General features: G+C 33.1%; 3 protein-coding genes across 3 annotated transcripts in view; 2 read left to right on the forward strand and 1 right to left on the reverse strand.

Annotated features, from left to right (window-relative positions):
- LOC129801412 (uncharacterized) overlaps positions 1–18,465 on the forward strand; it is a 30,089-nt gene extending 11,624 nt beyond the window's left edge. The window contains exons 2-4 of the mRNA XM_055846389.1: positions 12,274–12,561; positions 17,683–18,049; positions 18,138–18,465. Coding sequence (XP_055702364.1) covers positions 12,274–12,561; positions 17,683–18,049; positions 18,138–18,163 — 681 coding nt within the window. The 3' untranslated portion in view covers positions 18,164–18,465. The remainder of the gene's footprint in view (positions 1–12,273; positions 12,562–17,682; positions 18,050–18,137) is intronic.
- On the reverse strand, positions 1,507–19,390 carry LOC129801408 (nuclear migration protein nudC). The gene is made up of 6 exons (XM_055846386.1): positions 19,158–19,390; positions 19,013–19,084; positions 18,708–18,928; positions 18,477–18,630; positions 1,821–2,218; positions 1,507–1,718 (listed from the first exon to the last, which is right to left on the reverse strand). Exons 1-6 carry the CDS (start codon positions 19,230–19,232, stop codon positions 1,667–1,669), a joined length of 972 nt encoding a protein of 323 aa, XP_055702361.1. The 5' UTR covers positions 19,233–19,390; the 3' UTR covers positions 1,507–1,666.
- A 3,951-nt stretch (positions 19,391–23,341) lies between these two features.
- The window catches only part of LOC129801393 (uncharacterized), a 46,688-nt gene continuing 43,289 nt past the window's right edge, over positions 23,342–26,740 (forward strand). The window contains exon 1 of the mRNA XM_055846360.1: positions 23,342–23,945. The gene's annotated coding sequence lies outside the window, so the exon portion shown is untranslated. The remainder of the gene's footprint in view (positions 23,946–26,740) is intronic.

The following is a 26,740-nucleotide window of genomic DNA, read 5'->3' on the forward strand; positions in this document are numbered from 1 at the left end:
AATGCCACAAAATATTTGCTTCTTAGCAGGTCGTGTCCCTTCTTGTAATATGTACTTTAGCATTCCTTATTAACCAAAGTAATGTTGTACCAAAGGATTTTTGTGAAACTTATCCTGAATTTTGGGACAGCTCAAAAGAATATTAGTCTTCCAGCCCAAAATTTCATCCCAATGTTTTTGTTGTAATATCGACAATTTTTCACAATTAACCCAAATAACTATATTCAACTAAATTATAAAAAGGATCTTCTCGTGAAAATGACAACTTTAAGGAATTAAGCAATTTTAACATTAAAAACCTCTCATTTTCTTAACGTGAATTTTCGCGGCACTTCGAAGAATCCCAACTGGCACCACCAAATTCAAATCGGCTTTTCTTTTAGCTCAGGCCTTTAATTGATAAAAATAGTCATTACTGTTAACAATTAAACTAATAATTTTGATATATTCCCAACATTTCATTCGTATGAGATTTTGGCGCGAGACACGAGCAGATGATTTATGACGTAACCTCCAAAAAGTATCTACGTCATCACCAGCCCGATCTGGCCCACCTTATTACTTTGTTATTTGTTTTTATTCATCTTGCTTAAACCCATAGCCAAATTGAGCCAATGATCATTGACAAGATCACGCTCAAGAATGGCAATCATTGAAGATCACTCGATCACTCGTACAGAAGTGCACTCTGGCCCCCAAATGATGGCTCACAAAACCAATCAATTTGTTGTCTTTTTTTTGTTTTTGTTTAACTTCATATTAAAGTGCCACCACGGAGATAATTAACTCGTTGGTGGTGCGAGAAAAGAGATTTCAATATTAAGTGTCTGGTTTAGATTGAAGTTTCAAAGACACAGCGATATTTTATGTGTGGAATAATTTTCAAGAATCTTCACCCGAAGAATCAACTATTGGCATCCCACACACATTACAAATTTTTCTGGTATTTTTCTAACATCGAAAGTAGCACCATATTTGGATTTTTGCAGTCGCGCGAGCATACGCGCGCGTGCGATCTATAGTGTGAGTCAATTTGATTTGAAGATCGCACCATCGATCAATTGTGTTAAGTCTATTCGCCTCACAAACTGCTGCAATTGCATTTTTGCGCACCACGTTGCATTAACGGTTGGCATTGTAAGAGATGAAGTATATGTTCTTTTTTTTTATTTTAGAGTACTTATAATAAGACAAACTCTGACTGAGACATACTGATCATCCAAAGAAGTGTTATATTGTAATTTTCTGTACCTTATTTTAATGTGAACGCTACCACATATTCCTTTGTACACAATTTATTTTATTAATTCGATGGTTGTTGCTCGTACACCATGACCTTGGCACAATTGTGCAATAATCTCCACTTTTCTCACTGGATACACTACTAATGCCATTGTAGCTCAAAACGTTTGGCTTCAAATACCGATTAAAGAATATATATGGTTACTTCTTGTTACCAATTACACAAGGGGGAACTTGATACAATAATTAACTGACTCTTGCATCTCCAATTATCAATTTATTGCTGTGTGATCTAACTCTCACAGAACAAAATGTGATCGGCTGATCAGTGTGACATAAAAATTCCAATAATTCGTGTATTATAGAGAATGTTGAGAGAAAAAAATGTATTTGTTAATCACCTGGTTTTTTGATGCATCAACATTTAGTTGAACTTGCATTTGGAAAAATCCATTTCCGGATGCTGTTCCATGAATCTGAAAAGATAAAAAAAGAAAGAAAACAAAAAACAAGCATGAAAAATGATGATTAGTTCGTATTTATACTGTAAAAATTTTGTCACTCATAATGTGACTCACTTCTTAAGAATATTCTGCTTATTTTGCTCATCACTCGTGGGCAGTCCCATCTCCTTCTGCCTCTGATCATACATCATCTTCTCCACAAGACTCCGGGTCTCTCCATCCAAATCCGACAATTTCGATGGCTCCGGATTAATTTTACGCGTAGAAATTGGTGGATCAGTCGTCAATAGACGATCCCACCAGGACATTTGATTGACTTTCTCAAAATTCAATTGAATATGATTTTTATCCTGAATCACCCATACAGAGTCCTCCATCTTGACCTCAGCACAGAGTTCTCCATTGATAATTGGCTCCTGCCCTTTAAGACCCACCGTCAGTGTTTTCTTGCCAATCTTCACCACCACATCGCGCGATCTCACGTTGAAGTTCACATTCAATGGAACACGAAGCTGAAATCGAAATGATTGTTTTTTTTCTTTCTTTTCTTCAATATGTCGAGTATGTTATCTCAACTGATGAACTTGACCACATTCGTGTGGATTTATTTTTATACAAAAAATTTCCATCTACCTCAACACCTTTTTCAATCGGTTTTCATAGATTTTTCTTATCATGATCATTCTTATATACTAGATTAACCTCTAAATATCAAAAATTGACCATTATACCAAATTTGTGAGGTACTAAACACTGCACTTCAGCAGGGATTTTATTGGGCGAATTACAATAAAATTGTTATGATACATTTGAAAAAAAAAAACAATTTTTATTCTCATAAAATCTAATTTATATTCGTAAAGTCTGTTGACAGTTCGAAAAGTTTTTCATATGAAAAATTATCCATTTTATTCAATTTCAAACAAATATCAATTAAAAAATACAGTGGGACCTCGATAGAGTCGACCCCCGATAGAGTCAATCTCCAATAGAGTCAACAGCTATTTTTTACTCTACGGACTCCGAAAGAGTCAACTTTTCCATTATTATTGAACTAATAATATTGTATGACTTTTTTGAAATTAAAATCAGTGTTTTGGTGTATTCAGGGGCATGACATTTCCTATGTTTCCCATATGTTTCTAGCGAGCCGAAAAAACTTTTGAGTTTATTAGCTGTTTTCTGTCATTGTAGAATGAACTATCAAAAAATACTAATAGAAGATAAAAGCCAATTTAATAACGAAAAAGCAACCGAAAACCCTAAATTGGCAACCTACGTAGTTTTGGAGATTATCTCGTGAAATGTGTACGAAAACAATGAAAATTTTACACTAAAACCGGTTGCATTTTTTAGAGCTAATGTCATCAATCTGGGTGTATCAATGTAATCTTTTGAAAACAAGAAAAACAATATTATGATAAAATTCGTATATTAGGGTAAATTAACCTAATTCAAAACCTGCTCCAAATGGAAATTTTTCGCTATTCCAAATGGGAACGTCATTGTTTTCATGATAAGTACAGTAATAAATTACTATATTTATATATTTTCTATACCACAGTTTCATTATTTAGTTAATTTTGCTCCAAATAAAGCGAAAATCCATTCATATTCACAAATTTTTATTTGTTAATTTTTCAGAAAAGTTAAAAGTGTACTTTTCACCATCGAATTTTCCATGGATCGACCATGTTTTCCAATGAAAAGCACAATAAAGGGACTGTTGTTTATTCGTTTTGTTTAACACTTATGTCATATTTCTGGCTAATTTTAGTTAAACTAAGTGCTAATCTTTATTGTTAACGGTACGTGAAGTTTTCAAATGAAATAATTACCTATTTCGTGAACAAAAAGGGTTTTTCTAAAGTGTCTGCAAATGTTTTAATAGGAAACCCCGGAAATATGATTTTTTTTGGAGAGATTTTCTTATTGTTTTAGATGGGAAAGGAGAAAAGACCAGGAATAAGAACAAATCCTACACTCAAGAGCAACTCAACAGGGTTTTGGAAGCTTTTCTTCGCTGTTTCACTTACACTGTTTGTCTCCAATTAGAAAATTTCCCTTGTCTCCATTTGGATTAATTTGTTTCCAATTGAAGCATTTTACGCTCGCGTATTTTTTTTTGTATTTAAGATTCAAATTACATCAAAATAATTCTCACTAAACAGTAACATTCTAGAAGAGTCAAGGAGCAAATTTATGTAATTCTCTTCAGAAAAAAATATGAACTTAATGTGTTGAATCTTCTGTTAAAGTTAAAGCGTCTGGAAATGGTTTTGAATTAGGACATTTACCCTAACCGTGTGATCAATTTTCGACAAAATAATTTTCTTTTCGTGATTTTAAGCGTTTTAACCGATTGATAAAAGTTCTCTCGTCTTTTCTTTCTTGTCTTAAGATTGTCTGATTAAGCCCTATGATCCCGTATGACATGTTTTTCTGTAATCACATAAAAAAACGATTTTTGTGGTGAATGGTACGGGTAGGGAGGAAATGAGGGTCATAATAATAATCTCCAGGTTGACTTATTACGGGGCCATCTGAAGACTCCAAGTAGATATCTCTAACTGTTTAGCGCTCATTTTTCAGAACGAAAAAATGAGAAAAATTGGTTTTATTGCTGCTTTTGTTAAATTTAGAGCCATAGTTATGTCATAACGAAAAGAATAACTATCAATCTCTTCTTTCACACAATATAAGTTTAAAATAAATTCTAATTAATAACGTTAATTGCATAAGAATTTTCAACAATTAAATGTCTACCGGAGCTCGTCTAAAAAAAGTGAAAAAAGAAATCTTTAAGACACCATTTAATTATCTTAACATGGTGGATGGACCTCAATATTATCACATTGATAGTAATTTTTACTTAAGATACTTACTAATAATAAAATCATTCTGTAAAATCATTTCTTAATCTCCAACTTTTGCCCAAACATACGATTTTTTTGGGCAAGAGGGTGTAGAATTTATGAGTTAATTAAATAAAATTTTCTACTATCGTATTAAATTTATCAATTACCTATCTATAGTATAAACACAAAATAATACCTCTTTATATCAAAATTTCACATTTTAATTGATTTTTTTAGGACTCCGATAGAGTCACCGAATCCAATGGAGTCAATAGGCCTGGAAATAATCAGTTGACTCTATCGAGGTCCCACTGTATATATCTTCAGTTAATAAAGATGAAGACTAAATTTATTGATAAAAGCTCTGACAGATTAACTTTGATTGAAAAAATGTAAAAACATAAATCTTTTGAGTATTTAACCTCGAACTCAACTTTAATTCTATGCCAAAACAATGCCAACATGATAATCGTGTCCAAAATGCAAGACATCAAATCTCGCAATCATCTTCCTTTTGCCTGACCCCCTCCTCTCCCAACAAACTTCATTGGCATTTGAGAGATTGTGTCTAAAAATAGACAGATAGCCAGAGTAATAAATGATCCCGACAAAAACACATTAAAGCCGGATAAAAAAGTATTACTAAATGTCACAAATTGTTAGATACTTCCTCAAGAATAGCCTAAAATGCAATATGACGTGTGCAAAGAAGTGAAAAAGTACTCAAAGACCCCACACAACAACAAAAAAGTTCAATCAAAGGGAAAAAAATATTGTCTGACCCTGATGAAAGATGATCCATTACCGGATTGGAATGTTCAAAAACACGCATTCTTTAAGTCTTTGTTGTTTTTTCCTTAATTGAGAATATCTCATCTCATCCCATATGCAGTACCATTTATTTAGATGATGATCGACGGATTTGTTGTTTAACAAATCATAATGTTTGGGGACAAGACAAAAAGCCCTCCAAAGACTTCCACAAGATGTGATTGCTTTTCCAACCTTGCGTGAAGATGGAAAATACTACAATTTAAGTGGTGAAAAAGGCAAAACACAAAACACATTTCTCAACAATGTATTTATAAGAAGGTCAATTAGGGAAGATCATTTTTTCTCTCTCTTTCACTTCCAAAAAATAATTGTTTTTTCCTTGTCTTCATTTTCCCTTCTAGTAGCTTGTTTTTGATTCTCTTTTTTTTATACTTATGGTATTCCCTGTCGTTAATTTAAATTCACAAACGAGCACAGAATTATTTTTAGGGACGGCCCAGACAAAAATGCCTCGTGGCGAGAGAGAGAAAAGAGACGAGAAAAATATCGAGCACCGCGAGGAATCAATAAACTTCAATGCAATTTCAAGCAACGAACCCGGATTTCGTCTTTTTCCAAAAATAACTCCCAAAAAACCTCCGCACAAACCTGGCGAGAGAACTAAAAGAGGAACAGAACATTTATTTTTCTTTCAGCGTCTCTCTTCACTATGCATTCATCTTCGCAATTTGGCCATTTATGTCCTACAAATTGTCTTTCCCCTTCTATTTATCTTCTTCATCAACTCAACAATTTTTTTTCTTTCTTTTTTTTGAATTTTTAACTTCTTTTAATTGTTTCTAATAGTGGAATATGCCACTGACTCACAAGGGAATTTATTTATAATTTTTCTAATATGCTATTTTTAGCACCGGATTCAGGCGTGAATGCCATGCAAATTTAATTGGAAAATGCTATAATTTGCCTAATTTGTCCACCTGATATGAATTTCCGGGCTGTGCTACTGCACAATTTTAAAGAGTTGATATTAATCATAAATATCCTGGTATAGAGATAATCGCAAGCATAGAGCTAATTGATCTTGTGTGGATTAGACAATTATTGAATTATGGCTGTATGCGGTGATTTTGTGTGCAGAAAACACCTTTTTAAATAGTCATTCTTTATTTTTTCCAGATGGTGTGAAGAATTATTAATTGCACCACTGAATAATTAAGTCATTTAGTTTGAGAGTCTTTCCATTGACACAAGGACAACGACACGGTCTGATTGTGAAATCAATACCATTGAATTTTTACAATCATCGATAATCTTTCGATGTTAATCGCTTTTGGATCAATGGGATCCTCCCAAGAGAGTCAACATATCTCAAAGACTTATTGAAAGAGGATGTCCTCTCCAAAATTATCTAAAAATCAATAATTGGATGGGAATATTTCTTCTATATATACATTCACACAAATTGAATTAGCATCTAATTTTGATATATTCACATCTTGTGAGTTGTATAGACAAAAAATAAATGAAGTTAATTATCATCGAGATTCAAAAGCTTAGCTTTTAAGTTGTGGCGCCAAATTGTGGGAGGTGAAGGTTCATCTCTTTATACATGTTAGACCAGGAGGGGGGTGACATTAGCTCTGAAAAATGCGACCGGTTCTAGTGCAATTTTTTCCCTGTTTTCGTACACATTTCACGAGATATCTCCAAAACTACGTAGGTTGCCAATTTAGGGTTTTCGGTTGCCTCTTCGTTATTAAATTGGCTTTCATTTTGTATTAGTATTTTTTGCCAATTCATTCTACAATGACAGAAAACAGCTAATAAACTCAAAAATTTTTTCGGCTCGCTAGAAACATATGGGAACCATAGGAAATGTCCTGCCCCTATGTTAGACACTCTTCAGAGTTATACCAATACATCACTATATTAAATTTTTCCACTCTATATTTATGTAAGAATCCACCAAAAAAAAAGAAACATCCCAACCGGATTAACAAGATAATATTTTGTTAAGAACACTATATAATATATAATTTAATATATATATAGGCAAATGAATATCCCATAGGTCAATTTTCTCATGCGAAAGATCAGAAGAAGAAGCTCTTCTGTATTTTCAATTAGAAGCACAATAATAATCACGAGGGAGAGAGGACCAATAAATCTTCATGATCACAATCATCAAGCGCTTTAAGAGTGATTTTCAATGCACTATCGAGACTCCATCAACAAATTGCTGCTTCAGTGGCACAAGTAATTATTCATATTTCACAATAATTAGCTATATAGCCTATATATAGTAGATTGACTCTCTTGGCTATATAGCGAAACATGCAGATGGCTTCTGCAATTCATAATAAACTCTGCAACTCATTGAATTTATTGGCTAAAGATCACACAAATAGATCATTTAATTGCTGTTCATCAGAGTTTTTGAAAATTAATTTACGTTTATACTCTTCAGCTGCATAAGTAACATAGATTGTCGTTGTCTTTTAGCATAATGGGCATAATGGTCACAGGAAATTGCTGCAGAGTGATAATGCACTTTTTTGTATATTAAACTTCAATCTTTCATATGAATGGTTTCAATAAAAAAAATCTCTTATAAATTCAAAAATAGTTTCACTTGTACTTAATCATGCTATTAGTAGGTTACCTCAAAAAATACCCTCCTGACCTATTATTATTGAAATGTCTCAGCAAATTGTTGTATTTCATCTTTTGCGCTCTTATATACATAAATTGATTCACAAATGAATAAATTGTAAAGATTTTTCAACTTAGATGAACTACCTTGTTAATACCATTTAATTATACAGTCCCATTATACCAATGGCGTCAATACAGACATTTTAAACCCACGCAGAGAAATGTTATACATCTTTGAAGATCACTATTTCGGATGTTTTGTTTTGAATTCCAAACCCATGAGAGCGGATATGAGAAAATTTCAATGCAAAACCAAAAAAAAAAAAAAAATGAGATCAAATATTTGTAACCTTATATATTCAAAATTCCACATTGTTATTCATATGTTATGATAATGAGATTTTTCTGAGTTGAAGGAGCTTTTATTATCACCTATATGTGCTCGTAAAAGACATAATCAATAAACAAACTCATCATTTTCGCATATATCCAAAAAATTCCACACGCTTTAGAGAGAGAGAGAGAGAGAGAGAGAGAAAGATTTGTGGAGAAAAACCCATTTCCAATTTGAATATTTTGCGTGAAAAAAGAAGTGGAGATCTTATAAATCAAGTCGTAAATTGCTTAAAGAGATGGTTGTTCTTGGCGCCAAAAAACTCACGAGACATACAACCACGTAGAATTCTTTAGAAAAACCTCTTTTCCCATCCATAAAATCTCTCACCCAAAAAACCACTCATATATTGGTTTGACATTAAAAGTGAACACGACGCCCGCAATTTTCGTCATCCAGACACCCGAATAGAACACGGATCTGGCCAATAAAAATTTTCAGAGAGAGATATCGAGATATTTTTTCCCATATTATAAATATATATATATACAGTAGACTCTCTCAAATTCGGGCATATAGGACCGAAATGTCAGCCGAATTAGACAGAAATTCGGGCGACATGTGCTTATAGATATTGAGTTTACACACTCATATATATCGTAAATTGCATGAAAATCCCTCAATAATGCAAAATAACATCAAAACTAAGACAAATTATGCCAAATTTGAGCATATTTGATTCATTTGATAATCATAATCAAACTTGAAAAATGACAACAAACATTTTTCAAATGTAACCGCTGCCCGAAATAAAAAGTAGCCCGATCTTAAAAGAGCCGAATTTGCGAGAGTCTACTGTATAGAAAATCAATTTGTGATCTTTGTTACGGTTTTGCATTCTTTGAGCACAAAATCCAAAAGACAAACTCTTTAAAGCGCAGAAACTGAAAGGTAGAGAGACAACAGAATGATCAAAATTTTCTCTTCGTTTCTTTTATTCTTCTATCGATCCAGAGCCTATATAACATAACTGACAACAAAATGTTCAACACACACACTTCATATTAAATGCTAAACTGAATTAATTGAGCGTGAGAGATTAAAGTCATATTCATATGCGCTAAATGTTAATGAACTTTGAGAAAAAAAAATCTTGAGAGGGTGTAAGAAACTCGACATTTAATTCACTTCCTACAATTTTTTTTTTCATATCATGTGATTCATTATACTTCACATATTTCTATTTTCTTGCAATCAATTGTCACCAAACGTGATTACTATTGAGAAGTATTTAGCACAAGTAGAGGATTTAAATTCAATTGTAAATGTGTCACTCTCGTGATACAATCATTCAAGGCGCTTTCCCGCATTTTTCCCAAGTAGATCACCCTTTAGAAATATGTTCCCAAAAAAAAAAACCAAACTAATTTACGCTTGAAGTTATATTGAGCAATTAATCTTCAAATTTGCATTTTATAGCCATAGTCGGTAAATACGCGTTTTATTGCATCTTTAAATGATGAACAAAATTAATTGAACGGAAAATTAAAAATGTTTTTAATTGTGTTTTAAACTTCAGAGCATATACTCGGAGCTTGAAGTGAGCAGTATTATTTTGTTGTTTTAAAAAAAATAGTAATTTTTCAAAATTCCAGACGATAGGGATTAAATTTAGTATCCGATTTCCAGTAAAGTTTTTTTTATTCTTGAAAGATGGTTCGTAAATCTTAAAGTTTTTTTTTTAAATATAAATTGGGATAATTCGTACAATGATTCTTTTGTAAATCAGTGATACAAAAAATAATGGCCAACGCACAATAATTTTTGTTTAATAAACATGTTTTTGACATTTCAATGAGAGTCAGTGAGATCTAGATCTAGCCATTTCACTCATTCCTATAGAACATTTTGAAAACATAGGTACATTATGGGGCTGTACATAATATAATTTCTTTGGGCATTTGTTTACAGTAGTTTGGCGTGCATGAGAAGAAGCATAAGGAAAGAAACGCAGAAAAAAAATAAAAGAAAAAAGAAGTAGGGGAAGTGCTTATAATTTTGGACAGTCTGCTTATAAGCATCGAAGTTCCAAGTTTGAAGTGCGATATTTTCTATACTAATTGACATTTCTTGTTACTCTCTTTTCAGAAGGGTTGTTTAGAAACTTAGCAAGCTATTTATCGTCTTATTTTTATTAAAATTAGTTTTAATACGTTTAAAAATGAATTGATAAGTAGAGGTGACCTTGGCTCTTATTTTGGACAACTTGTTTATTAATTTGTCCAACTTGGCTGTAAATTTGGACAGCTAATCCGCCTCAATAGGATGCCCATTGTTCTTCATTTGATGAACCAATCTTACCAAGTCCTCTTCCTGTTCATGTAAGGGAAACGTAGAATGTCACAAGAAGCCCGGAAACTTTCCATATCATTCATTAAAGTGATTTGACTTCGGTACTCCAAGTACGTGCGGATTCGCTCATTCCCTGACCTTTCCGGGAGCTTTTCAAGGCATTTCTCGCTACATCTCTTTCGTAGAGATGATGCTCCTTTGTTTCTCCAGGCATTTGTCCAACCTAGTCATCACAAAAGCTAAAACTTCACGAAATTTCGTGAGAAAAACACCTGTCCAAAATAAGAATCATCACCTCACTGGTGAATGTCTTAAAAAATTTCCCATTTTTCACACGAAAAATATAATTCACAAGGCAAATCTCACTTCAGGTCAAATGTACAAATCATCAGTAACGTGAATCAACACAATATTCAATGAATATTCAATAATATCACTCAAAAACAGCGAACAAACTTTGTTAGTACTTCACCAAAACTAAATAAGACTGAAGTAAGCCACGAAGTTCTGTCATATTTCTCGTAAGCAATTGCTCACACTGAATTTTCAACAAAGCAATTTCAACTCAAATCATATTCAAATTTTAACGTATTTAGTGTTAAAATCTTCCAAAAAGAATAAATATTTAGATAGAATTCATTATTCATCAAATATTGGAATAAAAATCCATCATTTTAATCAATTTATTTTTAGTGTCCAATGTTATCCTCAAAGTGTCCAAAATAAGAAACTGGACAAAATTATGAGCATTTCCCCTAATAAAAAGGAACTAATATTTTGAAATATTAGTTCTTCTAGAGAGTACTTTAAAAGGAAGTTAAATGAAAACTTCCTGATTTATTACTCTCTTTTTCAGCTCAAGAAATAAATCAGTCATGTTCTATCCCAGATTCCTAAATTTTATTATTTGTTAGTTCTTTATAAGTTTTTTTGGACTGTATAAATAATGCAAATTCACAAACTCGAATGCACAATGTATAAAGGTAGACTTGAAGCTTGTTCTTGCTATTCTGAGATATTTCTAAAGAATCAGAATCAGATGTCTAGATAAGTTCTAATGCATAAATCTTCAAACACGTTTTAAAATATAAGGTAGCAACAGGTGTTTAAGCTTTTATCGCATTTATAACAATCTTCGAGTTTTGGGTTCTTTGCCACCGAACTTTTTTTTTAAACTTTGGTTTTTTTTTGGTACAAACGCTTTGTCATTTATGATCACTGAAATTCCTTCACCTGCTGACTTAGTAATTCTTCAAATCCATCAATTAAAAGTGAACATTAATACAGTTTAGAGGTGGGATTTTTTTTTCATTGTACACTTCTGCCTTTCAATCCACTTTTTGTGCGATTTACGACGTTCATGAGCAAAAAAGGTGACTATATAGGCTTCAAACTCAATTATATAATTTGCATTCTCTAACGAGATGATCATTTTGCAAAAATGCTTGATTACGCACACCTCTCATTTTCATTATCAAGGACAATGTCTGGATTTTTGCGGCGTCTGTGAGACTGTTGTACAGTAGAAAAAAAAACATTTGCTACAAGATTAATTGAATGGATGATTAAAGTGGATCTCTTATTTTTTTTGTAGATGAATGAAAGATGGCATATACCGAGAGCTTCACTTAGCGGAAGTCACACATCATCAAGTGGACAAAGTATTGGATCTAATTCATCAGACATCTCCTCACTCAGGGAGTTTCAAATGCGTCGTCCACCGGAAGGGATTCACACGTGTACCGGATCCGAACAGGAGAATCGTCTCCGTGAACTTCAGTCACGCTTCGGTGACACCACGCGCCGCCAAAATACACTTGAGAACCCAAAGCGTGGCTCAAGATCTTCCCAAGGATCCTCAGACAGCAATCAGAGTACTCAGGTAAATTCTAATAAGAACACAGTATTCTTTTCTATAGAACACTTTCACGCCTTTCACGCAAGAATTAACCAGATATTACAACCTTGACAAAAAATAACTTTTCTCTTCTTCATTTAATTTGAGAGAATGTGAAGAAAAAACATTAATTGTAGAGCATATACAATTAATTCATGAAGAAATATTTTTTAATGAAAATTTCACAATTTTCCTGCCAAGACTATACACAGTTCTTGTGCAATTCTCGACTCTATAAGGTAAAAAAACAAATAAAATGAACGGAAAGCTGCAAGTTCTTGGGCAAAATTTCACGAGAGGGTCAGTTTATTGCATTCTGTCGTGGCAAACAGTCCCAGTTTCAAGTGTTCTTTTATAATGTTAAGTTTTCTTGTGGGCCCTTCATTTTAAGTGGTAGTTTTTCTTGTGGGTTCTTTTCTTTTGTGACAATGATCAATTGATCATTGTCTTCACGGACCAATTATTGAAAATTATAATCTTTTCTTATTGTTTAAAATCTAAATTATATAACGAATAGTTTCATAGAACTATTTTTATCCTATGAAAAAAGTGAAAAATGTGCATACGTCATACTCCTCAATTATTATAAAATATCATTGAATCATCAGACCGCCCTTTAGGGGTTTATTAGAAGTTTCCGATAGATTTTAATTTTAAAGTGTCAAATTTCTTTAGTCTATTAAGCTAAAATATAAATATGTTCACAATAAGGGCAGAAACACATTGACAATAAAATGTTCACCGTAGCCTTACCGTATTTCGTTAATTTACGCATTTTCATTTCAATTCTTACGCAAATTCTCGATTACCGTATTACCTTATTTCATATTCGATGGCACTAGGTGAAAATATTATAAGAAAATTGAAGAAATAAAACGAAAATGCGATAAACGGTGAGAAAAAAACTGTACAAGAAATTAATCGTACAGTTTTTTTGCTCATCGTTTATCGCATTTTCGTTTTATTTCTTCAATTTTCTTATATTATTTTCACTTAGTTAGTGCCACCGAGTATGACATAAGGTAATACGGTAGTCGAGAATTTGCGTAAGAATTGCAATGAAAATTCGTAAATTAACGAAATACGGTGAGGCTACGGCAAGCATTTTATTGTCAATGTGATTCTGCCCTAAAGCTAAAACGGAAATGATAAACTTTTCTTTATGATACATTTTAACACTAAACCTATCGACCGTGTTTGGTCGTTTTTCCTAGCGCGCTTGGTCAAATAACAGACCGCGGTAGGGTTAGGATACTCAACAAATTTTTTCTTGGAAAAGAGGAAAAAAAAATAAAATTAAACAATGAAAAATTACATTCATATTTTAAGAAATTTATATGGTTTTATAACGATATTGCACCGTTTAAATACGTGTTAATTTTAAAAAGTTTTCGAACAGGTCAATATGACCGGTCTTGGTAGGTTTAGTGTTAAAGCTTTTTAGGAAAACCTTCTAAAACTTTGAATACAGAAACTTTGATGCAAGATTGGAACAGATGAAGCTTCTCTAGACTTTAACTCAGAATTAAGAATATTAATTCTTGACACTTAATATTTAACTCAAATGTTTAAGTTTAAGTCTTCTTTACTCAGAATTGAGAGGGGGATCTCAAATCGATATATGATCGATATAATCAAAGAAAAGAATTTATAGTGCAGTAGAATAGCAATAACATTGCTTCTTTAATTTTATGGTTTCAGTTAATAGAAAATGAGCTTGGAATAGGTGGCTCAATAAATTTTGATGAGCAAAAACGATTGAATAATTCAGCTTAACTATTTTTCCGATCTTGATCTCTATCTTGATTGCAGAATCAAGTTCGCACTTGCAATCATCTTCCCAAAATTTTAATGAAGATTTCTAGAGTAATTCATTAATTCCAAGACTATTACGAAAATGAGTAAATATTGTAATTTGTGAAAACATTTTTGTTTTCTTTTAAATGCTCATCCTGAAAGAGAGGGCAATAGAGGAATCTTAAACAATATAAATATTTTATTTTTCCCCAAGGTCTGAACCAAATAACCTGACAATTATCCTCTACCTCGAATAAAAGTGTGCTTTTCGGGCCATTAGTGGATGATTTCAAATTAAGGCGTGGCTTAATTTGTCACATTATGCTTCATTATGGACTCCCGTAAGCGATAAAAATCATGCAGTAAATAATAGATATATATTATTGAAAAATTTAAATCTTTTTAACTTTATCGCATATCATTTTAGTCTTACTTTAAAAAACAAACTATTTTTGTTTAGTAAAGTCTCTTTTTTTGTTTAAGAAAGGCAGAAAAGGCGAACTGGCGACAAGTCAACCAAAAAAGAAATTACTAAGTAGACATTTTTACTTTTTACCCCAGAATGACCACTTTAGTATCAAATGCAATTTAAAAAAAAAGAAATTAAAAGAATGTACAAAATTGGGACACTTGTTATATTTTCCATTTTACTGTTTCGAACCCCTTTAAACTTTACACGTTTTACACGTTTCACAGGGATTATTAAAAATTTGAAGCATTTTGCTTTAAATTATTTACCTGCAGACAAATCCAAGACTAATATTAGTTAGTGCTATTGCAGTCCGATTTGGGGCACCTGGTAATTAACTCAAAAACTTGCAATTGTGTAGTATGAAAATATTTTAATTGGTAGTGATTTATGATCTTTCCTTCACGTTAATCGTTTTTAAATATGAATTCAAAACTTTTAATGAACTTTGTCTTTTCTCTATTTGTTCCAGAGCTAACTGTACTTTTGATTTTATATTTTTTATGATTACTCGGATTACTCTATATAAATATAAAGCTTTTATTTTTCAAAGTAGTATTACTAAACTACGACACTTCTGTTACATTAATTTTGAGGAATATCGAAATTTAAAATTTTCATCCTGTCAGGACTCAAGGCCCGAAATGATTTTATTTTAATCCTTCAAATTGATTCCTCTTCGGATCACCCTCTGCATATCAGAATATTTCAAAAAATGTTATAGGGTAAAGTGTATAATTTGGAATTAGTGATATAAGTTGGACAATTCGCCGGTACAAGTTGGACATGGCTTTTTTCTTGATAAATACAGTACAAAATTTGTTTCTAAGCACAAGAAACCAAATTATAAAACTAAAGCATTAAAAATATACAAATAAAAATGAAGTAGTAAATTTATCAAGACGAAAAGCCCTGTCCAAATTATACCATTGTCGAACTTGTACCACTGTCCAACTTGTACCACTTTACCCTAGACCTAATAAAGATGAAATGAAAATAATAATGAAATCAACTTTGAACCTTCGTAGATTTTTCGTTCAAACACCTCCGAGAGGTTCTTGGAATTATTTCAAGAAAACAGGAAATTTGACGTCTTGAAATATTGAAATATTGGCCTCAATTCTGAGACCAAGATCAAGATCAAGAAAATTTCAAGATTTTGGTATTCTGAAATCAAAAAATCAAGATCAAGATGTCAAATCTGTCAATTGTCTTAAAATCTTGAAATCCAAGACACAAACCTTGTGGATATCAAGATTTGCAATTCTAGAACCAATATTTCAAGATTTTAAGACGTCAAATTTCTTGTTTTCTTGAAATAACTCCAAGAACCTCTCGGATGTCCATGGAATTTTCAAGATACTAACAATTTGAAGAGTTTCATGCGGAAATCGTTTTTGATGAAGAATGTTTCTACAAGAGATGACATAAAAAGAGAATAACTATGAAAAATACTATGTTTGATCTTGTAATTTAATCGTAATGGTACAAAACCTTTTAGGTGTACGTTTTGAAGCACAACACCCTGAAAATACCTGCAAAAGAATGACATCTTGCATAAGCATTTTAGGCTTTCAGGGTTTATTACACGTCACAAGTTTTGTGTGCGCTTCTTTTAGTCCCGATAATATCCTGTCGTATATTATTTAATATAACCTATGATTATTTTTTTTTAAATTTATATGGCGAAATTTCAATAAATTCTGCAAAGAAATGAAGATATTTGTCAGAAGTGACGTTTAAGTGTGGAAAATCTTGAAATCTTGATTCTTAGCTAAGACATTTTAAGTTCCTCAAATACTTTGCGTCAGAATATGAAATCTTGATCTTGGAAATATTTGACAGCTTGAAATTTTGATCTTGATCTTGGTCTCAGAATTGAGGCCATTGGTTCCAGAATTCCAAATCTTGATATCCATACGGTTTGTGTCTTGGACTTCAAGATTCCAAGACATTTGACAGATTTGACATTTTGATCTTGATTTTTTGATTTCAGAATACCAAAATCTTGAAATTTTCCTGATCTTGATCTTGATCTCAGAATTGAGGCCATTGGTTCCAGAATTTCAAATCTTGATATCCACACGGTTTGTGTCTTGGATTTCAAGATACCAAGACATTTGACAGATTTGACATCTTGATCTTGATTTTTTTGATTTCAGAATACCAAAATCTTGAAATTTTCTTGATCTTGATCTTGGTCTCAGAATTGCAAATCTTGATATCCACACGGTTTGTGTCTTGGACTTCAAGATTCCAAGACATTTGATAGATTTGACATCTTGATCTTGATTTTTTGATTTCAGAATACCAAAATCTTGAAATTTTCTTGATCTGAATCTCGATCTTGGTCTCGGAATTGAGGCCATTGGTTCCAGAATTGCAAATTTTGATATCCACACGGTTTGTGTCTTGGACTTCAAGATTCCAAGACATTTGACAGATTTGACATTTTGATCTTGATTTTTTGATTTCAGAATACCAAAATCTTGAAATTTTCCTGATCTTGATCTTGATTTTGATCTCAGAATTGAGGCCATTGGTTCCAGAATTGCAAATCTTGATATCCACACGGTTTGTTTCTTAGATTTCAAGATTCCAAGACATTTGACAGATTTGACATCTTGATCTTGATTTTTTGATTTCAGAATACCAAAATCTTGAAATTTTCTTGATCTTGGTCTCAGAGTTGAGGCCATAATTTCAATTATAATTAACGTTAAGCCGTCTTTCGGTTTAAGCCGTAGGTCTCTCCAGTACATAATTTTTCGGAGACATTTTTTTAAAACGCTTTATTAAAAAAAGTATTAAAAGGAAATTTTTTTTATATTTAATTACAGAGCGCCTCTTCTGGCTCACTCTTACTGACCGTGGCAAATCTGGAGGAATTCACCCAGAGAACACTGCGAAAGACCCCAACGTGTGTACCAATCCCCTCTGGAAGATCATCATCGAGATACTTTTCCAATATTACTCTGCCACCAACCCTGGAGGACACAAATCCAACCCAGGAGGGTAAAACCAAAGATATGGATTCCGTCTCGATGGCCAGTTCCACGCACTTCACCGTGGTGAATGGAATGGGTGGACAACAGCACATTGCTAAGAGTGGATTCTGCACAAGAGGCCACCAGATAACCATTCTCATTCTTAGCATGAGCTTTGTCTTCCTCATTGGCATCATTGCGGCAGTCTTTCTGCTCGAGAGTGAGTGTCTTAAGCACTAAAAGAATTTTTTCTCCGAATATTTTTTTTGTATGGGAAAACATTCTAATTTGCATTTTATTCATTGCAGTGCGCGCTCGAGACATGCCAAAGTGATTGAGAGGCATCCCAGATGACGCATGGATTTTACGATATTACCAAGAGAGTATTTTTTTTCGCCCAAAACTTAACTGTCTCCAATGTTGATAGAGACAAACTATATTTATGTATTTCAATCACCTTGTAACTTAATTTAATATCAACCTGCCAATGTCTTAGTGGAATCCTAAGGACCACCTACAGGCAGTATCTACGGCCTACGATCTATCAATCTATCCGGAAAGTGTGTGTTTCTTCTATTAACTCGTTTATATTCTGTGATATTCGTAAGGAATAAAAAAAAACTATACGAAAAAAAATCTAAACATACTTCTACTTCTTGAAGCGTTTGGGTCCATCGATATTTCTCCAAGTCACATCCATTGCCTGAATTCGGACGCAGTTTTCCCTTTTCTTTCTCATCCACATCGTCCTCCGTATCATCCAATGGCTGAGAAGTACTAGTATCTTCCTCAGGAGCTTTCCTGCAAATAAAAAAATAAATAAATAAATAGAAAATATTGAAAACTCGAATTAATGTTGTATATTTAAGTTTACCAACCTCTCCCTCTCAATCTCCTTTTGTAGTTTCTCAGCCTCCTCATCCGTAAGTTCAGTGATTGCAGCACCACTGTCTTTCATCTTCATAGCACTTTCCTCTTCTTTCTTCTTCTTGAGAATTGCTTCCTGACGCCTCTTTTCAGCCGCTTCTCGCTCCCGTTTCTTCTCTTCGGCCACAGCATTTGCTTTGTTACCTTCAACCCGGAAGATATCTAGCAGCATCTGCAATGATCACAGAAGTCACAGAACATTCCAGACGACCCCCTAACCTAACTTTTCTTTTCAAAACATTTCTCTAAGTTTTACCTTTTCCCAGTTGCCACCTCCTGTGAAAAAGTCTGTCTTTCGATTGAGAAAAGCTGCAATTGTAGCCAAGAGCTGCAAATATGGCAAAATAAAAGCGAAAATAGAGTAAAAACGAGTAAAATGTGACAGAGTATTGTAACTTTACATCAGGGACTCCACCAGGATGTTGTTCAGCCATGGCAAACAGCACAGAATCGAAACGTCCTTCTTCCTCGCCCATTTTCAACTTATTCTAATTCAGTCTCTACGCAATAGTGAGCCAATTAATAATGCTTTTCACTCAAAAAGCAAGAAAAATGCGTGATTATGCACAAATCTCACAACAAGAAAACAAAACACACACGCGCCAAACGTCAAAGTATGGTCGGTACAGCAGAGCAGTGGGATATTTACAGGAGCCCTGGGAAATTTTTAGGCTCACACTTTTTCAAAAAAAATCTCAACTGTCCGTGTCCGTTAAAAGTCATTGGAAAATTCTGATGTTCTCATACAACTTTTATTCATTTATTTTTTTCATTTTGCTGATCAACATGATCAATACCAAATAAAAAAAATCATGATCAAAAATATTATTTTTAAGCAACCCCATCGCAAACTTCCGAGGAAATTCCATTGGAAATTTTGCGTCAAATTCCGTTCATTCCGTGGATTTTGGGTGCTAAATTCCCGCAAAGCCTTCCATGGAATTTTTCCAAGGAGAGGCCATGGAAAATGGACATTCAATGGAAAATTTAAACAACATTCCATGGAAATCCAGCGTCACTTTCTAGTGGAAGTCCATGGAAAGTTTATATGGAAAATTAAACGTGAAAGTCTGCGGATTCCACTGGAATTTTCCATGGAATATTTCAAAAGTTTTCCTATGGATTTTCCATGGATTTTACAGCAACACGCCCCATTTTTTGTAGGAAAATTCCTGCTTATTTCCTGGGAAAAATCCAAGGAATATTATTATTATTATTGTGTTTTGTTTTGAGGCGCGCGACGACATAGGCCATATGCGCCCATTGAGAAACGGACCCGAGATCCTTAAGTGGGGGGCCTTTTAGTCTTTCAAGACATTATTTGTGTGTGCCATTTTGGCTTTACCAAGGAATAATTCCACGGAAAATTCCAATATCTTTCCGTATAGTTTTTTTTTAAAGAAAATTCCACACGTTTGTTTTTTCGTTTTACCGCTATAAAATGTTCGTGGCGCTACAAAATAGATGAATTATTTTGATCGCAAATTTCATGCAAATATCTTAGTGATTTCTGTGTTACCTATATTATTAATTATGCGACGCTGCGTTTTGTGTAGATAAAGTGAAGTGACAACATTAAACAGACTGCGGACCTATATGTGATTTTATGTCATGGAATGTATTTTTTTAGGAAAATAATTTTTTTGTATGATAGCTTTGTCTTATCTAAAGTGTAAATTCGTTATCGCTGATTCAATAAAACATATTAAAATCCTCGTGAAATTTACTATTTTTTTTTAAATAGGGAAATGAAAATATGAGATGCATGTGACAGTTTCATTTGTTCTCCATTTTCTTTGGTGGAAAAATCCATATTCAATCCGCGTAAATTTCCTGGGAAATATTCCACACAAAAAATCCACTGTAAATGCATGGGAATTTCCTTGGAAATATACTATGTAGAATTTCCGTGGAATATACTTAGTAAAAATACTGGAAAATTCCGAGGATTTTTTCCTTGTGAGTCCTTATTCCGCTTTATTTTGCTATGGGGAACTTATTGTTTTTTTTTATTTAAATAAATTCCAAGAACATAAAACTAAAAAATGGCAAAAAGTGCTTACTTCACCAATAAATGCTGACATGCATAGGAAAAAGGGGATAAATATCAAGTTTTCTAATATCAACTAAAACCGATAAATTAACTACTATATTTTCACTTCTGGAACATCTGCCTACCTCTACCAGACCTGTGCTCGTTAAAAGTCGTGTAATATCGGAAATTTTGTGTTGATAATTCTAATGAAACTATTGCAGATAGCCGTGCTGGTAACATTAATCCCGTTTATTCAGGGTGCCATGATGAATATCTTTGCGTCAAAGACATAATAGAAAGAAAAACTCTCATAAAAGTAAATTGTCTTCTTGATATCTTTGTCGGAAGACGGATGGCTGTTCACTAAACAGCACTAAATTTAAAGAAAATATCATTTCAAATGACAAGCTTCCTAAATCGCGCGAGATTCAACTTGAAAGAGAGATAGAGACACAAATACTCACTTGACAAACATCTGGCACCTGGCGGGCTGCAGTTGAAAAAAAATCTCTGAAATACTACAAAAAATTTTCTTCTCTTATTTATGCTTATTAGCAGGTCTTGCACCTTTTCGTAATACGTACTTTTGCATTCCTTATTAAACAAAATAGTGTTGTACAAAAGGATTTTTCTCAAACCTATCCTTAATTTTGAGACACCTAAGAAGAATATGAGCCTTTCAGCTCAAAATTTCTTCCCAATGTTTTTGTTGTAATAAGGACAATTATTTACACATAACCCAAATAACTAATCAACTAAATTATAAAAAAGTATTTTTTTTTGTGAAAATGACTTAACTTAAAGGAATTAAGCAATTTTCACATTAAAAACCTCTCATTTTCTCTACGTGAATTTTCGCGGCATTTCGAAGAATCCCAACTGGCACCACCAAATTCACTTCGGCTTTTATTTTAGCTCAGGCCTGCCTCCCTTCCACCCAGCGCGCAGAATAAGGCAGCGTTTTCAGTATATTTTTGCAAAGAACGCTGCCTTTTTCTTATCTAACTGTTCCCGCTTCCCACTGGGAAATTAGATTAGAGAGGCCATATCGACGGTTCCATTCCATACTATTCTTTCTCAGAATAACAACTTTTCAGGAGAGAGAATTTTTCCAAAGAAGTTCCATTTGAAATTGGCAAAGTTGGCGATTTCCTATGCTGCCCGTGTTTTTTTTTCGAAAAATTTAATATCTCATTACCCGAATGTCGAATAACCACTAAACTTTCACCAGTTGTATGTAGATCTCGGTCCCAGGAGCAACATATCTGCCGGAGTACAGTCGAGTTCCTCAAATTTGAACACCTGAAATTTGAACGACGGCTGCATTTAAAATGTAAAATATGAGGTTATGTAAAAGAAATTTTGCATGGAGTCTGAATTAGAATAATTTTTCTCTGGTGTTTCCTCAATATTGTCGTATTATATCAATTTCCTCAACAAATTCCACTTATTTAACAACAAATTCAATTGATAAAATTCTCTAAAGTTATTTTTCTTAATTTAGGAAAAGTGAATTTTACATGAATTCCGTTACGTTTTTGAAAATATTGTTCAAATTTGAGGAACTATGCTGTAATATAATTCTAATTTGACTTAAAATTGTGTGGAATAGCCGTTGAAGTTACTATTTATACATTTCACTATTTGAACTGTTTTTATTTTAAATTTATTGATTTTACAGTAGACTCTCGCTAATTCGGCTCTTTTAAAATCGGACTACAGTTCCCGTTCTTTAATCCGGATCGCCGTAATCCGGACGAGTTATCGACGGTTACATTTAAAATACTTTTAAGGTCATGTATAAATGTGTGTTCAAGGTTTTCAGCAGTGAAAATGAATTATCCTGTGATGTTTTTGTTTAATAAATGAAGTATAATAGCATAGAATTCTCTAATTATGTCTTTTTAATATTTTTTAAAACTTTTATTCTAATTCTACAAAAAAACTTGTATTATATTTGCGAGACGTTGAACAAATTCAAAAAATCCATCCGGATTACGAAGCAGACATCTGTCATATTGTCTCCCAATCATCTGGATTACAAAGCGGGCACTGTACTTTTTAATTCGGGCGGCAGTTACATTCGAAAAAAGTTTGTTGCCATTTTTCAAGTTTGATTATGATTATCAAATGAAGCAAAAATATTCAAATTTGTCATGATTTGTCTTAGTTTTGATGTGATTTTGCATTTTAAGTGGTTCTCATGCTATTTTATAATAGCAATGAGCATGTAAACTCAATATGAGTATGCAAATGAACGAAAAATCGTTACATTTCAAACCTGACGCCCGAAATTTCTCTCTAATTCGGTTGACATTGCGGTCTCAAATGCCCGAATTTAAGAGAGTCTACTGTATTATTTATTTTCCTATTAAATCTAAAATAATTTTTGAAAAAATACTGGATAAAATAGTAGAATTACAAAGGACAATTCAGTATTTGAAACTGGATTGTTCCGATGACTTTTCCTAAAATGAGTAGTGTGTGTATTTATAGGGTTGCGGCTCACACTCCGTGGGGATCTTCGGTCCGCCGATGAAAATTCAGAATGCCAGTATGCCGCTACAAGTTGCAGAGTGAAGACGTTTGTTGTTGAAGTGAGAAAAGTTCTCTAAGTCCAATACCAGTGAATTATATCCAATTTACCATCGCAATTGCAAGTTTGACTTGATAGTGATACCATTTAACGGTTAATCGAATCATTCTTGTGCGAAATCATAAAGTTGAACTAAGAGTGTGTTCTTTTTCTGAGAATTTCTTTGGCCATTGATTGAGACCATTTTCATCAGAAAAAGAAGTGTGTGCTTTCTTTTTTTTTCATCGAATATCGTGCTTGAACATCTCTATCGAGAGCTGAAATCTCATTTTTCTGGCATTTTTAAAGACTTTTTCTGTGGGAAATACTGTGAAGTCGAGTTGGTGATTTGCCCAACATCCCCTCAGCGGGTCGATATCCCGTCGAAGGACAGTCAAGGACAAAAGTTAAAAAAACTGCATTTTTTTCTTTTGTAAAACTCCAGTTTTTTCATAATTGTTTTTTTTATTGTAAAATTCTGTTAAATTTGTTCTAAAGACGATTCTGTGTAGTGGAATTTTGCATCTCTAGAGATCAGAAAATCTTTCTAAGCAGAGCAAACAGCGGAAAATTGACAAGGTACATCCAGAATCCAATTAATTCCTAGTTAAAGGGTGCCCCAATTGTTCCTGTGGGTGGTTGGCCACCCACCTACGCCAGTGTCACGGAAAATTGCGTCGTGGGCGGACAGATGGGTGTCTGAGGGAAAAATCAATAAATCCCACTTCTCTCCAGTTGCTTTTTTTGGATGGGAACTCTCGTGGAAAATTTCATAAAAATGTACTGAAAGATTGGAAAAATCCACTGATAAGGGGGCCAGACATACTGGACAGTTGATTCTCATGTTGGCCAATATAAAATTATTGCAAATTGTTTAATATTTTTTCAATGAAAAGTTTTTTTTTTAAATCCAAGGCTCAAACATATTTTTTGGGCAAATTAAAGGAATGCTTTCAAATAACAAAAATCAATAAGAAACAATATTGCAAAAATATTGTGCAAATTCTCAGAAACATTTTTATGCTAAAGATTGTGCAAATTGATGGAAATGGGTTAGAGAGATACCCAAGAATTAGAATCATTGAGTTGAAATGACATGCTAAAGAGCACGTAGCCAATAAGAAAGAAGCCTGTGTAAGTTATTTAAACAAATTTGTTTAAAAATATATTTAATTTTATATTTTTCATGATTTCAAAATCATATTACCTAGAATTTTGAGGTTTTACACTTTATTAATCGAGAACATAAAATATTAGTAGGGGAATTCTGTAACAATATGACAATGCCACATGACAAATTTAAAAGTTTTGTGTGATAAATTCGGAAGAACTAATCGGAAAACCGATTGATATCAGTTACTAAAAGCTTCAAAGAGCTCATTAAAATGGCCAATTCATGCTCACTGGGCTTTAATGTTGTCCTGCTATGGAATTTAACACAAAATTTTGTCATAAACATTGTCATATCGTTACTGAGTTCCCCTACAGGATTGTTAGGGTAAGTGTGCCAAATTCCGACCAGCTTGCAATTTCGGCCACCTTTTTTGTTCCTCGAATTTCCATGAATTTTTAGTTTTTACATACGATAGAGATTATACAATGCAAAAGAATAACAAAAAATGTAGGTTCGACAAACGAGATGACTTGAAAAAGGCATTGGAAGAATTCCCGAAGGGCAAGGAACTATGAGAATGAAGGTGGCCGAAATAGGGTATGTCTACATTTTTATTCATTTTAAAATGTATTAAGAATGATTTTATAGAAAATAAAGACGATAAACTGTCTACAAGGTTCTAAGAAACCCTCCTTAAGTAGAAGGAATAAAAAAATCAATTTCTATTAAAGATATTACATTTCAAACTTTAGACTTTGTATTTCGATTTTCGTAAAATGGCTATTAGCATTAGCATATAACCTTTAAAATCTATTAAAAGGAAAGTTTCAAGATCATTATGATACATAGTATCAACGAAATTTTGTTTTTTGTCAGGATATGTTCTGAAATATTATCGTGAAATAAGAAAAGAACTATTTCCACAAAAAAAAAAAAAACTAAAAACGTATTTTGACAGATAATATTTTTCATCACAGCATTAATTTGTAAGATGGTTTTCTCAAAACCCCAAATCACTATTTAACACAGTTTGGTCTGCAAATCTTGTAACGCGCTACGTATAGTAGACTCTCGCTCAATCGGCTGTTTTTCAATCGGGCGAAAAATTCTGTTGACAATTTTCACGTTTAATTTAACCGTGAAACCGGTTTAAGCTTGTCAGAAATTCCAAGACCTTTCCAATGAGTCCAAATATGATACCATTCGGTTGAGAAATACGCTCTCTAGAGCTTTTTTAACATTTGACCTTGATTTGACCACCTATAGAACTTCTAAAACACCCAAAGATTAAAAAAAATCGCACGATGCGTTTTCGAGCAATATACTGACTTATGAGGGGTACTCTCTCTGTATAGTTTTCCCTATAGCTCCCAACTCCCAACTACCAACTCTCTATAGTGGTCTTCAGACTAAGGTCAGAATCACATTGACAATAAAATGCTCGCCGTAGCCTCACCGTATTTCGTTAATTTACGCATTTTCATTGCAATTCTTATGCAAATTCTCAATTACCGTACTACCTTATCTCATACTCGGTGGCACTAGGTGAAAATAATATAAGAAAATTAAAGAAATAAAACGAAAATTCGATAAACGGTGAGCAAAAAAACTACGATTAATTTCTTGTACAGTTTTTTGCTCAGCGTTTATCGAATTTTCGTTTTATTTCTTCAATTTTCTTGGATTATTTTCACATAGTGCCACCGAGTATGAGATAAGGTAATACGGTAATCGAGAATTTGCGTAAGAATCGCAATGAAAATGCGTAAATTAATGAAATATGGTGAGCATTTTACTGTCAATGTGATTCTTCTCTAAAGGCTCTAAAGGGTACTGAAGGTTTCAAAATCACTTCACTTTCAATATTTAATTTTAAATCAAAATTTTACCAAGAACCTTGACCAACAACCAGTTAGAGAAGTTAAGTTATTTGGCTAAGCCTTAGATCTTAACTCTTCCCGGACCACAACATATCAAGCGAACGAATTTCAGTAAAACTCACTTTATTGTAACTCTTAATGGTCAAATATGATATTTTTGCAGAGAAAGAATTTTTTTCGCCTTTTGAGAAATTGGAAAGCTCATGAGACGAACTTAAATTTTCCCAAAGTCAATATTAGCGATTTTGTAAACTATTTTTTCGTATCAAAGGACTTCTTTACGATATTGATCACTTAAACAAGAAAAATAGGAAAAACTTTCCTGAAAGCTATCTCCCGCGCTGCTAAATGTCAAAATTATCGGCCATATTGGCAAAAAT

Source organism: Phlebotomus papatasi, chromosome 2, assembly GCF_024763615.1.
Source record: "Phlebotomus papatasi isolate M1 chromosome 2, Ppap_2.1, whole genome shotgun sequence".
Classification (NCBI taxonomy): Eukaryota; Metazoa; Arthropoda; class Insecta; order Diptera; family Psychodidae; genus Phlebotomus; species Phlebotomus papatasi.

Bases quoted from the DNA above. Each gene is read 5' to 3' on its own strand.
- LOC129801408 (XM_055846386.1), bottom strand. From the start codon at position 19,232: ATGGGCGAGGAAGAAGGACGTTTCGATTCTGTGCTGTTTGCCATGGCT. The intron at 19,085-19,157 runs GTAAAGTTACAA...CCATATTTGCAG, and splicing joins ATCCTGGTGGAGTCCCTGAT to CTCTTGGCTACAATTGCAGC. The intron at 18,929-19,012 runs GTAAAACTTAGA...TGATCATTGCAG, and splicing joins GAGGTGGCAACTGGGAAAAG to ATGCTGCTAGATATCTTCCG.